The 16,028-nt window shown below is 35.0% G+C and overlaps 1 protein-coding gene across 12 annotated transcripts; it reads left to right on the top strand.

The window, feature by feature from the left end:
- The first annotated feature begins 2,761 nt into the window (after nt 1-2,761).
- LOC120073949 (Tetratricopeptide repeat (TPR)-like superfamily protein) lies at nt 2,762-14,839 on the top strand. Of its 12 annotated transcripts, none has more exons than XM_090312352.1 (9): nt 2,762-2,877; nt 3,021-3,107; nt 3,209-3,397; nt 4,528-4,587; nt 4,673-4,735; nt 9,743-9,821; nt 9,974-13,073; nt 13,380-13,612; nt 14,109-14,349. In XM_090312352.1, exons 5-7 carry the CDS (start codon nt 4,710-4,712, stop codon nt 13,013-13,015), a joined length of 3,147 nt encoding a protein of 1,048 aa, XP_090168478.1. In that variant the 5' UTR covers nt 2,762-2,877; nt 3,021-3,107; nt 3,209-3,397; nt 4,528-4,587; nt 4,673-4,709; the 3' UTR covers nt 13,016-13,073; nt 13,380-13,612; nt 14,109-14,349. The 12 variants fall into 12 exon arrangements, with proteins under 12 accessions (XP_090168478.1, XP_090168485.1, XP_090168489.1 ...); XM_090312359.1 differs by lacking the exon at nt 4,673-4,735 and having other exon boundaries at nt 9,974-10,038; nt 10,129-13,073; XM_090312361.1 differs by lacking the exon at nt 4,673-4,735 and having other exon boundaries at nt 2,779-2,877; nt 9,974-11,339; nt 11,526-13,073.
- The last annotated feature ends 1,189 nt before the right edge of the window (nt 14,840-16,028 follow it).

Raw genomic sequence — 16,028 nt, forward strand, 5'->3', positions numbered from 1 at the left:
ATCCATGCTATAAATGTTTTAGCCATTCAAATTTGATAATGAGTATAGGATGGCCATTCCAAAAGACTTTCACCAACAAATGTTGATTTCTTGTGCGCTGAATCGTTTTGGGAGGAAAAAAAAAACCCCCTAAACTTTGACTTTCGTTTCAAAAGTACCCTTATTTTTCGAAAGTTACAATATTGCCTTTTGTTTCAAAACTGCTCTTTCAGTAAAATCTTTTAGACTTTTGAATGAAAATTAAGACTTGAAATGGTGTGATAGTGACTTTAAATGAAAATTTCGATTGCCATATTGTTCTAGGTCACCACCATACTATCTTAGTCTTGCTTGAAATTCTAGAGGATTTCCATGCTAAGGTTAGATCTGAAAGATTTACGAAGGGTTAAGGGAATAACAAAATTCAGGGTTATTTTCACAACTCAAGCAAAATTATTTCTTGTTGGTTGCCCCTCAACAAACTATGTTCCTACCTCTATTTTATCCTTTAATTACCTTTGGAGGATAGGGTACGGATGATCCTTAAGTCTCCTTTATCCGAAAATTATAGGACCTTAAAGTATCATAAAATGTGGATGAAGATTATTTTGTTTATGTTCAGTTGTTCACTCTCAACCCCAAGGGATGCCTTGGTGGTAAAGGACTTAGGTGCTTAGAGCTGTTCACCGAGGTCATTATGGGTTGAAGCCAAAGTACCCATTTGATGAAATAGAAAGTTGAGTGTAAAAATTGACATACTTCCAAGTTTAAGGGTGAAAATGTTAGGAATGATATTAGAGTGTTATGAGAATTGATAGGTTATAAATAGGGTGGGAGGCGAAGGGGGTAAACAGGCATTGATTCAATTGGTTTAAGGCACAAGTGATTTTAAGAAAGAGAAGGTCCAAGTTCTTCAAATTACTTGGTTTATCTCGTGAGTTCTTTACCTTTCATATTTCAATATGTTGTAGTCTTGTTTTGATACCCTACCAATCAATTGGTATTAGGGGAGTTTGTTATGGAATTTGGTTATAAATAAGGGTTAGGGGTATGAGGAAGGTAGGCTATATTGTGGTGAGTGAATTAGTCGCTTGAAAGAGATCTCAAGAGGGGAAGTTCAAGTATCTTGAATTACTTGGTTATCTTGTAAGTTTGGTTACAGTTTATTGAAGAAAATCAGACATGAGTATTTCCATGAGCACCAGAATGATCATTCCAAATCCCATTCGAAATTGAATAATAACAATTATAGTCAAATGACGAAAACTTACAAGCCATGCACAATACGAAATTACAGCATGCTTAACAATGAGATAAAGGGAAAGATTATACATACCTTTAAAGACTCATCTTTAAACTCCATCGATCACGAACGCTCATTCAGTCTTCAAGACAGCAATACATGAACGCTTGAACACAACGACCGTAATACAGCATGATCATAGCGAACACGAACTCAATGAACGACCTCTAAAAACCTCGACCTTAGTCAAGTTGAGTAAGACACCACCACAATGGCTACCTTGGTATTCTCTGTGTGAGAATGCAGAAGTGTGAGCTCTGTTTGGACTTGGTTAGAAGAAGAGACCGGAGGAATAACAATTGTGTAAACGATTGAGCAAGTGGGAGATGACAAAAATCTATCATGTAGACGAATGCTCAATCGTACAACAAATGCTCCGAGATCATTAGCAAAGGATCCGCGATCGTTTAGCTACGATCAGTTGAGTGAACTATCGTGTAAAACCATTCTCACTTGACAACAATCCGTGAGTACTTCTGAGAATAACAATTCTCTTCAAAATCTTCTAAATTTAGGAAAACATTTTTCCTTTTATCTCACGGTTACCATAAAATCACCAATAATCTCCCACTCAATTTTTCTAGTGATAATGTACTAGTAGATAAATGGAATATCATCATCTTCTCGATGAAATTAATATGATTCCTCGTATTATCTGTCCACAGTCGTATCATCATAACTCATATTTCCAAACCCCATTCTAATATTTTCGTCCTGATTCGATTTTAGCGTTACAGATAACTGAAGTCTACTAAGCTCTTCTCGGAAAAGAAGGAAGAAAACATCATCATCTTTCCTTATGTATCGTGGAGGGGCTTCATATTCAAGCTTATATTTAACTCTCATTATAAGATCAAACTTTGAAGAACTGACATTTGTAACCCTGTAAATGTGAGATTTAAGTTCTTCATACTTCAGTGTAACAGGCACAATGATTCCCGTCAACTCCCCCCAATATACGAATTTTCATTCTCATCCCAATCACCTCCCTATCAAATAAGAAGACACTTTTCTGTCATTCTATAAAGCAAGAGAACATTTATCATTAAGTTATACAAACAATTGAAGTGTACTCTCACTCTCTTTTAATTTTGCTCTCTCTCTTACTCTTGCTCTTTCTCACTCTCATTCTATCTTTCGCTCTCTCTCCCAATACAAAATTTCGTAATGTTCAATTCCTACCTTTTCAGAAATAACACAGCACAAATAATGAAACAAACTCAAAATAATGAAACACTGTTTTGAAAAATCTATTACATTTTGAAAAAGCCTTGTCTTGGAATCCCCGTTCGAAAAAACTTCGTTCAACAAAATCCTGTCGAAAAACTAGAGAAGTAATCATAGTTGAAATGGAGTTTAGAGTTTAAAAAATCAACATTTTATTGTATTTAAGAATTATAGATTTGAGGCTTTAATCATGAAAATTGTCAAATCATCAGTACATGTACAAATTTCCGCTTGGAGCATAGTTTTTAGGGACAATTCACAAATTCTTACTCGGTCTCTCTCGTTTGCCGCTATTTTTCACTCTCAAGTTCTCAACCTCGGCCCATCACTCTCTTCGGATTCTCTATATTCGGTTCAACATTTTGCCGGTAAATTGTTGTTTAGTTTGTTCTTTTCTTCCTTTATCTGTAATCATATATCGCACTTCAATAGCAAAAACACTCGTTCTTTTTTTCTCTTTAAATCGGTCAATTTTCTCGAAGCTACGAGTTTTTCTATGTTCTTCGTGTAGATGGCATCGACCCTTTTGGTTAATCGATTCGCTCATTCTCTATCATTTCCATCTGGCAAGACCCAGATTCTTACTTCCGTCTTCAGTGTAAGTGAAACGTTTGTTTGTTTTGAATTCATCTTCTATCTGGGTTTTTGGTCTGTTAAAGGGTTATGAATTTGCTCTGTTTTGATTTTTCTGTATTGTAGAAGAAATTGTTTCGCGTTCAAGCTAACTCAGCTCGTGTAGTATATAATCGGACTCGGCGATTTTCTTCTTTCATGGCTTCATCTGTAGCAGGGGCTAGAGCTCATTTTTCATCAAAATCCTTATCCACGCATGACCCTGTTGTTTCCCCTGATTGGCTCCATTCTAATCTCAAAGAGCCTGACTTGAAGGTATCCCCTCTTGTTGGTTTCAATTCAACTGTAGTTTTTACTCCAGTGGTTGTTTTAACAAATGCTGTTCAATATGCTAATTGCGATGAAGTAGTTTTGTGCCTTGTTTGATTTAATTCATTCTAGGCTTGTAAACTTTGGTTTCTTGTTATCTATTGTTGTATATTGGATTCGTATAATTTAGGTTTAAGTACCATTTTGGCCCCTGTACTTCATGTTTCCATCCATTTGGATCCCTGATCAATTTTAGACCCAGTACTTAATAAATCTTAAGATTTGTCCCTATAAGATTTTCCCCAAAATATTTAGTCTCTAATAGTATACCCTTCATAGATTGTGAAAATATATTTGCATAGTGTCTTTTCTTCCATATAAATTATTATCATTATTTAATCTACTTCAATAAAAATTAACTTTGAAGGACTAAATTTAAGATTTATTAAAAATATATGAACTAAAATGAAATGGAACAAGAAGATCTGGGACCAAATTGGTACTTTAACCTATAATTTATCGTGTACTTTAAATTGAGTGTTTAAAGTACTCTTGATTGACATTGTAGTTTGTTATCTTGGATATATATTCCTTTCTTTTTCTTCTTCTTCTTCTTCTTTTTTTTTTTTTTTAAATAAAAATCCATGACTGTTTGGTCTAGCTTGTGTGCACCTCAACTATTCTTATAATTATTTTTCTTAGAGAGAAGCAACACTTCATTGAATAAACTTGCTTGATAATTGCTTGGTCCTCTTGGTTATTTAGATGCTCTTAAAACCTACAATATTCATACGTCCAGTTCTTTTCTCTGTGAGGGTGTGTCGATATCTTGTGTCCCCCAATACTTGCAGTATTCATAATTCAGTCAGTACGCTTATCTCCATCAAGTAATTGATTGTGGTTGATGTTTTATCTTGAACAAGTTTTCACTATGCCCGAACCTAGGCAGTACATATTGCTTTTGCCTTGGGACCATGTCTTTGACGTTAATTTCTGCAGATTCATATAAGAATATTCTGGCTCATTTCTTATTAATATATCTTGATCTTGACTAGAATAATTGTGACATGTAAGTCTCGTAGCTCTATGTTTTGTATTTCTATAACTGTTCTACCTTTTAAACTGCTTGTTTTCAGGTGTTAGATGCATCATGGTACATGCCAGATGAACAGAGGAATCCTATTCATGAATACCAGGTAGTCAATTTATAGATGTGTTGTGAACTAGATTTTATATTGTGTGGTGAAGTATCTGTTCTTGGTGTGGTTATAATTTTAATAGGTTGCTCACATCCCTAGTGCCCTTTTCTTCGATATAGATGGAGTATCTGACCGAAATTCAAAGGTGAAACAATCTCTTTCCATTTTGTTTCCCTTAAATATATCATCATTATATTTTGTGATTGAATTAGAAAAGGAACGTACATCTGGCCTTCATTTGTTTTAATAGTTTTTATAATATATTTATATATATTTTCTTCATTTGTTTTTATTTATTTATTTATTTATTTTAAATTTTATTTCTTAATATAATTAACTTTAACTTTTTATTAAATTTTAAAATAAAGAAATGTTAAAATATTTTTTATTATTAAGTTAAATAAATAAAACAATAATAATACTAACTGATCAGTTTGTAGAATTGCGCTAACAATCTAAAAATCTCCTACTCACTGATCATTATTAAGTTAAATTTAAAATAAAGAACTGTTAAAATATTTTTTTATTATTAAGTTGAAAGCAATGAGTACTCATTTTGATTCAGTTTGTAGTTTTGATCTAACAATCTAAAAAAATCTCCAACTCACTGATCATTTCGTTCATTTCACATCTGAATACGGAAACATTATCATGTCCTTTCGTTGAGTTGCGCTATGTTACTTAAGAGGTCGGCTACAATTCTCCTACTTATTCCATTCTCTTGTGGCATCTCTTGCTTTAGCTTAGTGCTTGTCTTGAAATATTGTTAAAGCTAGCAGTTATTTTATTTAGTTGGAGAATACAGGACTTAGAGCAGGCGTCACGCTCAAGTCGAGACTCTTATATGTCAATAGAGAAAGCAGATTTTGTTTCCCTTTATGAGTACCTATCCCTTATGGGTTCGAAACTTGCTCCTTCCTGAGTTTTTGGCAACAATTCTCTATTACATAGCTCTTCTTCTGTTTCTCTGTATGGAAACTTGCTTCCCCACGGGGTTTGAGCTAACTGTGCCACTAGCCTTTATACCTAAAAGGTGTATCATTTCAATAGAAATATAAAAAAATAGTTATTCTAAATAAAAGAAAATTAAAAAGAAAAACTAATGGTGGGGAATTTTTCCCCCTGGGGACCCGATCCCCGAACGGGGATTCCCCGACCCTGACCCGACTCCTTAAAATGGGGAATGGGGCGGGGACGGGGATGGGGAGCTATAAAGCATTGACACTCCTAAGATGGCGAAGTGTCGGTGTCAAACACCGACACTCAAGTATTTTATTATTATTTTTTAATTTTCAACACGCCCCGACACGGCTGGACATGGCCGCGACATGTTCAGGACACGACACCTGCAAAATTAGAATGAAAAAACAAGGAAACTGCTATTTTTAAGCCCAAAAGTCCATCCCAAAACCATATAATATCAGCCCACCCAAAAATTAGCTTTTAGGGTTATTGTGTTTTTTGTTTTAATTTCTCAAAATCTCAAATTAGATTCCACTTCTACCTAGCCTTCATTCCATTCCTTCGACCTTCCAGCCAACAATCTCCACACCTCCAGGCCCAAAAGCACTCCACACCCAAAACCTTCATTCCTTCGACCTTCCACGCCCAAAGCACTCCACGACAGTCGGCCACACCTCCACGGCCAAACCTTCATTGGTTATTGGACCGTTAGTCATCTTATGACTTATGACATTGGACCGTTAGTCATCTTATCTATTATCATCATTTAATGAATTGTATGGTTGTTAATGATGTCTTTAAATGGAATATTACACAATGTGTTTAATGCACGACATATATTTAATTTTTTTAATAAAAAAAATATGTCCCCGACGTGTCATGTCCTACTTTTTTGAAAATCGGCTTGTCGCCGTGTCACGTGTCGGTGTTCGTGCTTCTTAGACGGGGAGTACATCCCCGGCCCCGCCCTCCCCAGTTGCCAACCCTAGTTATAACTGATATTTCACATTGTAAAAAGGTTAGTTATAGAAAAGTTTTTAGAAACATCCATAGAAAAGTTTTTGATTTTTGGGTTTTTCTATGAAATTTTCCCAATGTAATGAAATGTGTTGCTTTTACCATTTGTACTTGGTTCAGTCACCTTCTACAACCCAATTCCCGCCCCTGGGCACCCCCGCAAAAAATGGAAAAAATCCTTGTTCATCCTTTTTCTTCTTGCTGATGCTTCCCTTCAATCAGACTGCATCCAGCCTCCGTCCAAAAGTTGCTCATTTTCTCCATTTTCAATAACTTCTGGACCATTTGGACATAGTATCAGTTTGTTTATTGTTGGGCGATTCTAAGTTTTCTTTTCAATTTCTGTATTGATACTTCAATTGGGTTTCTAGAAATTTAATTATATTCTTTTTGTAAGGGTTATTTCTATCAAGGATTAGTGGGGAACTACAAAAATCTGTGTGTTCTTTAACTGGAAGAAGAAAGAGGAGGAAGTTGACTTCTTCTGCATAGTGGCCTTTAATTTTATCCATTTTTTGAGGAATAGCTAAGGTAGGAGAAGTAAGACATCCACCAATCTTCAAAGGATTCTGATGCCTCTGAACAGGGGCAATGGGTCCTATCCATACTGTAAATGTTTTAGCTGTTCCAATTTGGTAGTGGGTATAGGATTGCCATTCCAAAAGAGTTTCACCAACAAATGCTATTTTCTTGTATGCTGAATCGTTTTTGGGAAAAAAAAAAAAGACCCTGAACTTTGGCCTTTGTTTTAAAAGTACCCTATTTTTTCAAAAGTTGACCTTTTACTAATGCTTTAAAACGGCCCTTTCAGTAAAATCTTTTAGAATTTTGGACGAAAATTAAGACCTAATGGTGTGGTAGTGACTTTAAATGAAAAATTGGATTGCCACATTGTTGTAAGTCACCACCATACTGGCTTAGGTCCTGCTCGAAATTCTAGAGGATTTCTATGGTAAGGTTAGATTTGAAAGATTTATGAAAGGTTAAGGGAATGGCAAAATTCAAGGTTATTTTTTATAAGTTGAGCAAAATTATTTCTTGTTGGTTGTCCCCCAACAAACTATGTTCCTATCTATTTTTTGGTTGATTGGGGTTTCTTTATATCCGTTACTTACCCTTGGAGGATAGGGGTAGGGGTGATCCTTAAGTCTTCTTTATTTTAAAATTACAAGACCTTAAAAGATCCTAAAATGTGGATGAAGATTATTCTGTTTATGTTCAATTGTTCACTCTCAACCCAAGGGATGCCTTGGTGGTAAAAGACTTAGGTGCCTGGAGTTGTTCTCCAGGGTCATCATGGGTTGAAGCCAAAATACCCATTTGATGAAATAGAAAGCTGAGTGTAAGAATTGACACACTTCCAAGTTTAAGGGTGAAAATGTTAGGAATGATATTAGGGTGTTATGAGGAAATGATGGGTATGTTAGTAAATAGTTAGAGTAGTAGTTTGGATACTCTGGTTATAAATTGAGTGGGAGAGGAGGGGAGTAAATAGGCATTGATTCAGTTGGTTTAAGGCGTGAGTGATCTTAAGAAAGAGAGGGTCCAAGTTCCTCAAATTACTTGGTTTATCTGGTAAGTTCTTTACCTTTCATATTTCAATATGTTGTAGTATTGTTTTGGTACCCTACCAATCAATTGGTATTAGGGAAGTTTTGTTATGGAATTTGGTTATAAATAAGGATTAAAGGTAGGCTATATTGTGGCGAGTGAATTAGGGCTTGAAAGAAAACTCAAGAGAGGAGGGTCAAAAATCTCGAACTTGGTTATCTTGCAAGTTTGGTTATTGTTTATATCTCAAGATATTTGGGTTCCATCGGAAAATTGAATTTTTCCCTAGTATAAGAAAGCATAGTGAAGTAAGGATTAAAATATCAATGTGGTTGTTAGGTACTTAGGTACCTTGGAGAATCACACCCCAAAAGCTAGCTATTGGTGTGGGAGAGCCAAGCCAGTTAAGTACCACATTGGTCATCTATTCTAACTAATGTGGGATAAAAACATCCCATACTACCTTGGTTCCTAACAGTACCCTACCCCCAGAAAGCCAACGTCCCGATGGCTACTCCGACGGTACTTCACTCGGCTACACCCATTTAGAATCCTCCGCTGGTTCCACTTCGGAATGTCAAGAACCGGCTCTAATACTATTGTTAGGTACTTAAGCACGTTGGAGAACCACATCCCAAAAGCTAGCTATTGGGGTGTGAGAGCCAAGCAACTTAAGTACCACATTGGTCATCCCATTCTAACCAAGGTGGGACAAAGGCATCCCATACTACCTTGGTTCCTAAGATTGATGTAGATATTGAGATTTCAATTTTACGGAAATATCGATGGATATATTGATAAAATATCGATATTGACGGATATTTCTGTAAGTTAAAAATTTTATAAACTTTATTTATGTTAATATTTAATTTGTTTTTACTCCCAAACTAAGTTATGAATATTTTTAATAGTATTTTTATTCATATTGGACTAAATAGATGACATTTTTTAATGTTCTACGAGCATTTATAAAAGATATTGAAGATATCAGTGTATATTTAATATCCATACTGAGTCCTTTTATGGGTATATCAACATGTCAACGGATATTTTCAACCTTAGGTAAAACTTGAGTTTTCAGTTATTTATTCATCAGCCAACACTTTTTGTTTCAGTATTTTAGCCTTGTTCTGAAACCAGGGGTCATTGGTTTTTTTATTTGGTTTCAAGACTGATTAAATTCTCTTCTTCAATCTTAGGTATCTTGAAGTATAGCAATAAAGGAAGACTTTTTGGTTGTTGCATTTTATTACTGATTTTGAGGTCAACTTAGCAAGAAGGTTAGTGAGAGCAAACGGGCGAAAAAGGCTGGTTTTTAACTAGGTTGTGAGTGAGTGCCAATAGTTTGCGAACATTTAAGTTTGTTTTCAGTGATTGATCAAATAACCAGTCTTTATAGCATATATAGGATCAAAAGTACAAAATACAGTCAGAGGTCAATCAAAACTTAAGAAGGATATATGAAATCTAAAGATAAAGATTAAATTTCAAATTTACTTGACCAGTCAACTAAGATTGTATATATATATAGAGAGAGAGAAATATATTTTACAAGACACAGAATTGATCTGGGAAATTTTCTCTGATTCCTTGGATTTGATTGAGGTTCATTTTTATGCAGATTTCACGGAGCTCTATCAGAGCCTCAAAATGGAAGAATTGGTCATGTACATGGTAGCAAGTTTAGTCAGTTGCCCCAGGTGCAACAACTTATATAAATTTAGTTGAACTCTTTGAAGTTAAATATCTAAATCTGACTTTCCTGTAAATTGCAATTTTTAATTTGTCGTTTCAATTGGTTTGATTAGTTTAGGAACTTAATTCCTTACATTTTGTTGAACCTTAATGGCAGCCTGCCCATAATTTTCCTACTTCAATCGCTTGGAATACAGAAGTGGGAGAGCAAGCTAGCGACCTGTATGTATCACTTTCTAACCACTCAAATCCTGAAGTCTCATGCTTCTCTCAAAAGGGTTACTCTCTGATCACAGAAGAAATTGTTGGCAGAACAATTCATGCCATTTGCCTAAAGAGTTTGCTGAGGTTGAGTGTGTTCCAAACCAATACATTGATCAATATGTATTCGAAGTTTGGCCGTATAAACTATGCTCGGTTAGTATTTGACGGAATGCCCAAAAGAAATGAAGCTTCTTGGAACAATATGATGTCAGGTTATGTCCAAGTGGGTTCATACTTGGAAGCAGTATTTTTCTTTCGAGATATCTGTGGGATAGGGATTAAACCAAGTGGATTTGTGATCGCGAGTTTAGTCACTGCTTGTAATAAGTCCTCTATTATGGCCAAGGAAGGTTTCCAACTTCATGGTTTTGCAATTAAATGTGGTTTGATATATGATGTGTTTGTAGGTACTTCTTTTGTGCACTTTTATGGTAGCTACGGGATTGTCTCTAATGCTCAAAAGATGTTCAATGAGATGCCTGATAGGAATGTGGTCTCTTGGACTTCTTTGATGGTTTCATATTCAGATAACGGAAGTAAGGAGGAAGTGATAAATACTTATAAACGCATGAGGCATGAAGGAATATGTTGCAATGAAAACAATATAGCTTTAGTAATTAGTTCTTGTGGGTTTCTTGTGGATATATTGTTGGGTCATCAACTTCTTGCACATGTTTTAAAGTTTGGATTATTGACTAAAATTTCTGCAGCTAACTCTCTCATATCCATGTTTGGTGGTTGTGGTGATATTGATGAGGCTTTCAGCATTTTCAGTGAGATGAATGAAAGAGACACAATCTCATGGAATTCCATCATCTCTGCCAATGCACAAAATGCACTACATGAAGAATCATTTAGGTATTTTCACTGGATGCGCTTAGTCCATGAAGAGATAAATTACACAACACTTTCTATTCTGTTATCGATTTGTGGTTCTGTAGATTATTTGAAGTGGGGCAAAGGGGTTCACGGTCTAGTAGTAAAATATGGACTAGAACCTAATGTTTGTCTTTGCAATACTCTTTTAAATATGTATTCTGATGCTGGGAGATCCGAAGATGCAGAATTGATCTTTAGAAGAATACCAGACAGGGATTTAATCTCATGGAATTCCATGTTAGCATGCTATGTTCAGGATGGAAGGCGCTTGTGTGCCTTAAACTTTTTTGCTGAGATGCTTTGGATGAAAAAAGATATCAATTATGTCACTTTTACCAGTGCATTGGCTGCCTGTTTAGATCCTGAATTCTTTGGCAAAGGTAAAATTCTCCATGCTTTTGTTGTCATTCTGGGCCTGCATGATGATTTGATCATTGGAAACACATTAGTTACGTTTTATGGAAAGTGTCATAAGATGGCTGAGGCAAAAAAATTATTCCAGAGGATGCCCAAGCTTGACAAAGTAACCTGGAATGCGCTTATTGGTGGTTTTGCTGATAATGCAGAACCGAATGAGGCAGTAGCAGCTTTTAAATTGATGAGGGAAGGAGGGACATGTGGCATTGACTATATTACCATTGTAAATATTCTTGGTTCTTGTTTGACTCATGAGGATCTTATCAAATATGGGATGACCATCCATGCACAAACAGTTGTGACAGGATTTGATCTGGATCAGCATGTGCAAAGTTCCCTTATCACTATGTATGCAAAATGTGGTGACCTTCACTCTAGTAGCTATATCTTTGATAACTTGGTGTTTAAAGCTTCTAGTGTGTGGAATGCCATAATTACTGCAAATGCTCGTTATGGTTTTGGAGAAGAAGCTTTGAAACTTGTATTAAAGATGAGAAGTGGTGGAATTGAATTTGATCAGTTCAACTTCTCCACGGCTCTTTCAGTTGCTGCCGACTTGGCTATGTTGGAGGAAGGCCAACAGCTTCATGGATCAGCAATTAAACTAGGATTTGAATTGGATCATTTTGTTATAAATGCTGCTATGGATATGTATGGGAAATGTGGGGAACTGGATGATGCTTTAAAAATACTTCCCCAACCAACCAATAGGTCAAGATTATCGTGGAATACAATGATATCAATTTTTGCCAGACATGGAAATTTTCATAAGGCTAAGGAAACTTTTCATGAGATGCTAAAACTGGGTGTAAAACCTGATCATGTGTCATTTGTTTGTCTTCTTTCCGCATGTAGTCATGGGGGCTTAGTCGACGAGGGTCTTGCTTATTATGCTTCAATGACTTCTGAATATGGAATTCAACCTGGAATAGAACATTGTGTGTGCATGATTGATCTTCTTGGAAGATCAGGAAGGCTTGTAGAAGCTGAAGCTTTTATTACAGATATGCCAATTCCACCTAATGATCTTGTTTGGCGGAGCCTTTTGGCATCTTGTAGAATATATCGTAATCTAGACCTGGGAAGAAAGGCTGCAGAACGTCTTCTTGAGTTGGACCCATCTGATGATTCAGCTTATGTTCTTTACTCGAATGTCTTTGCAACCATTGGCAGATGGGAAGATGTAGAAGACGTGCGGGGACAGATGGGAGCACACAAAATTCAAAAGAAGCCTGCACATAGCTGGGTCAAATGGAAAGGCAATATCAGCATATTTGGAATGGGGGATCAAACACATCCACAAGTGGAACAGATAAATGGCAAGTTGTTAGGACTTATGAAAATGGTTAGAGAAGCTGGTTATGTTCCTGATACAAGCTACTCACTGCAGGATACAGATGAAGAACAGAAGGAGCATAACATGTGGAACCATAGTGAAAGAATTGCTCTTGCTTTTGGATTGATCAACATTCCAGAAGATACTACTGTTCGAATTTTCAAGAATCTGCGTGTTTGTGGTGACTGCCATTCTTTCTTCAAGTTTGTAAGTGGAATTCTCGGGCGAAAAATTGTTTTGAGGGATCCATATCGGTTTCATCACTTCACCAATGGCAATTGTTCCTGTTCTGACTATTGGTAGTGAAGTTACTCACAATCTGATCAATTTCTGACTTCTCCACCGATATAAGGAGATACAGGTGAACACTAGAATCCTCCAAACTCAAAAATTAAAGGATACCTTAAAATTCTTGAATAGCTTAATGTCCACGTATCCTTTTTAATCTACTATATAAAAATGGAAATATCTTCATTTGGTGGTAGAATATAATCTTGAATGAAATAGGAAGAAAGAAAACTAGTTTGAGGATTGTTGTACGTACACATCTTGCATCATGAGGTGCATCTGAAAGCATGACTATTTCTTTACAATGTCTTGTTTTAATGTAGACCTGACGTTTTAGTATTAAGTTAGAACGTAAAGTGTCATTTATTTTTTATTACAGGCAAATGGAAAATTGATTCTTGGTCAGGTCTTGGATTCAGAGCTGACCGTAATAGGTGATTGAGAAAAATAGTTTTTGCAGGCCACATTTAATATAATTTGGCCAACTCAATTTCTCTCAAATACCTGAGCTGAATTCAGATGGACAGTGATTCAAATATTAAAACTGAAAAGTTCTTCCTGGCTCCCCTCCTCTATCAGCCTATTTTCTCTTTTCTTCTAGCTTTGTGAAAAGTAAGTGCTTGTATACTAATTTCGTTTCAGTTTTCTATTTCAAAAACAAGGCTAAATTCTAAAAAAGAATATCCCCGCAATCCTTTGTTTCATGAATACTTTTTTTTTTTTTTCTTTACTCTTGACCTTCCATATACGTTCAATAACTAGCATTGGAGTAGAATTTTTCATAGAACTTTGGCAAAAACTCAGGACTTGGAACAATGTCGTGATGACCTAGAGTGGTGTGATGATCCAAAATTTTGTTTTAGATTATTGCCACATTGTTTCCGGTCCTAATTTTTGTCTAAAATTCTAAAGGATTTCTACTCCAATAGTAATTTTATAATGTTTATGGAAAATCAAGGGTAATATTGAAACCTATAAAAGAATAGGGGTTATATTTTAAATAAATGGCAAAGTTCCGAGGTATTTTTCATAATTTACACTTTAAACAATCATTTATTTTGGATAAATTTTCTTTTTCTTTATTCTCTTTCATTGTTCCAATGGATAGATGTGTCTGGCAAAAGCCAAAGCTTGAAAAGCAGGAGAGAAGAACAGTGGCATGGCACCACTGTGGTGATCGGTTCTTGGCCATACGCCTATACCCATCAAGAAGAGGTAGCTATTTATGAGTCCAAAGTGCTTTAGAATGTAATTGGTTCTTTCAAGTTTTCAATTCTTTGTAGCTGTCTCACGAATTTCAATGTTCCTTCCTAATCAAGTTAATGAAATGAGAATGAACATTGTGCCTACTATTCCTCTCCATCAATCAGTGCTTTAAAATTTCTTATTGATATCTTGGTTTCATTTCGCTATGAGAATATTTCAGGAGAAAAATACTTGTTTCTTCTCATACACTTACTCGAGGAGATCGAACAACGTCGTTATAAAGGGAATTGTGGGGTGTTTGATTATGATATAGACAATTCGATTGGAAAACGATGTAGAGAGTTTATGTGCAGGTAGTTAGTCTTTGGCTGGTGGAGTGTTGTTTTGGAAGAAAAGCTCTCTAATGGTGAAATCATTATTTTGAGTTATATCAAAGTTGTAAGAGAAAATTGTTTTGGAAGAAAAGCTCTCTAAGGAGAAAATGGAGGGAAGAACTGAAGCAGCAAGGAGAAAGATTTGAAGATTTTATGAGAAATTTAGAAGCTTTGTCACTCTTTTTGTTTGCCCCTTGGTTTCTAACAAAAACTAATCACTCTTTTGCAAAGTAGTTTCACTTTTTGGTTTGTTGGTGAATGTTATTGTCCAATCCAATTTCGTTGTCTTGACTGACTGAATGCCTTTATGTGATGCATATTAGCAAGATTTCATGTTTCACTTGCCATGATGATTCCAAGAACTTGATGTTTATGATGTGAGAGGTTGAAACATACAAAATTCAGGGCTCTAAAAGATGCTAAGATAAGAAAATATGGTGAATTTTGAATAGTCATCTGCACCGTTGATCTTGGATGATTTTCCCTTATAATGTACCTCCAGTGTCAATAAGGTTTAGATGAATATGATCATTTTGTTGTATTTTAACTTGGAAGGTTTTTTGTCGAACATGAACATAACTCAATTGGCATAAAGAAAGCGTTGAAATTCAAATCTCCTATCTTGTATATTGTTGAACTAAAAAAATCTAGAAGATATCTCAAGGTTGGGACTCGAACGAAAGTTAATAGAATATGAAGCAATATACTTTATAGTAGTGAGAAGATATTGGTTTAACAAATTTGGGGATAAATATATTATTTTGATTTTATTATTTGTTTGATTTAACTTTGAATTATATTTTAGGTTAAAGGTTGATTTACACAAGGTTAAATCAATGAAAACTTCATATTGGACCATCCCTATACATTCAAGTAAAGTGTATTTGTCACATCGCAAATTAAGATTGGATAATTTAGTGGAATACACAAAAATAGATGTTATTCGGGATACGCCTAAATATTTTTTTCATAATTATATTCATTTTAAACTAAAGTCTGGCCTTGATTTATATATCTAATAGATTTGTTTTATTAAATAAATAAATAATTTCTACTCTTATTTCATCAAATGCTAAACTTAGATAAATATTAAAAAAATAAAAAAAAGCAAGAACCTTCACAATGTATTGATCCCAATAAGATTAACTTTTTCTTTATGCACGAATTTTAGTTTAATTAGCACAAATTAATGATCATTTCAATGAGAAAAATAATTGCGTGAATCTCAAGTTGCACCAATCTTTATTCAGTTGGTATAAATATCTAATAAAAAATTGTCTGTGATAACTTTTTTTTAAAACTATATATATATATATATTTTCTCCGTTTGTTATCGAAGGAGTGCAACCCAAATATTAATCTTTTAATAATATTAAGTCACAAATTTAAATGTAATTAATGCACAAATTAGACATTAAATAACTTGGTTAAAACCCACAAAATTTAGC

This window comes from Benincasa hispida, chromosome 1 (genome assembly GCF_027475165.1).
Source record: "Benincasa hispida cultivar pf3 chromosome 1, pf3_genome.v1.1, whole genome shotgun sequence".
Classification (NCBI taxonomy): domain Eukaryota; kingdom Viridiplantae; phylum Streptophyta; class Magnoliopsida; order Cucurbitales; family Cucurbitaceae; genus Benincasa; species Benincasa hispida.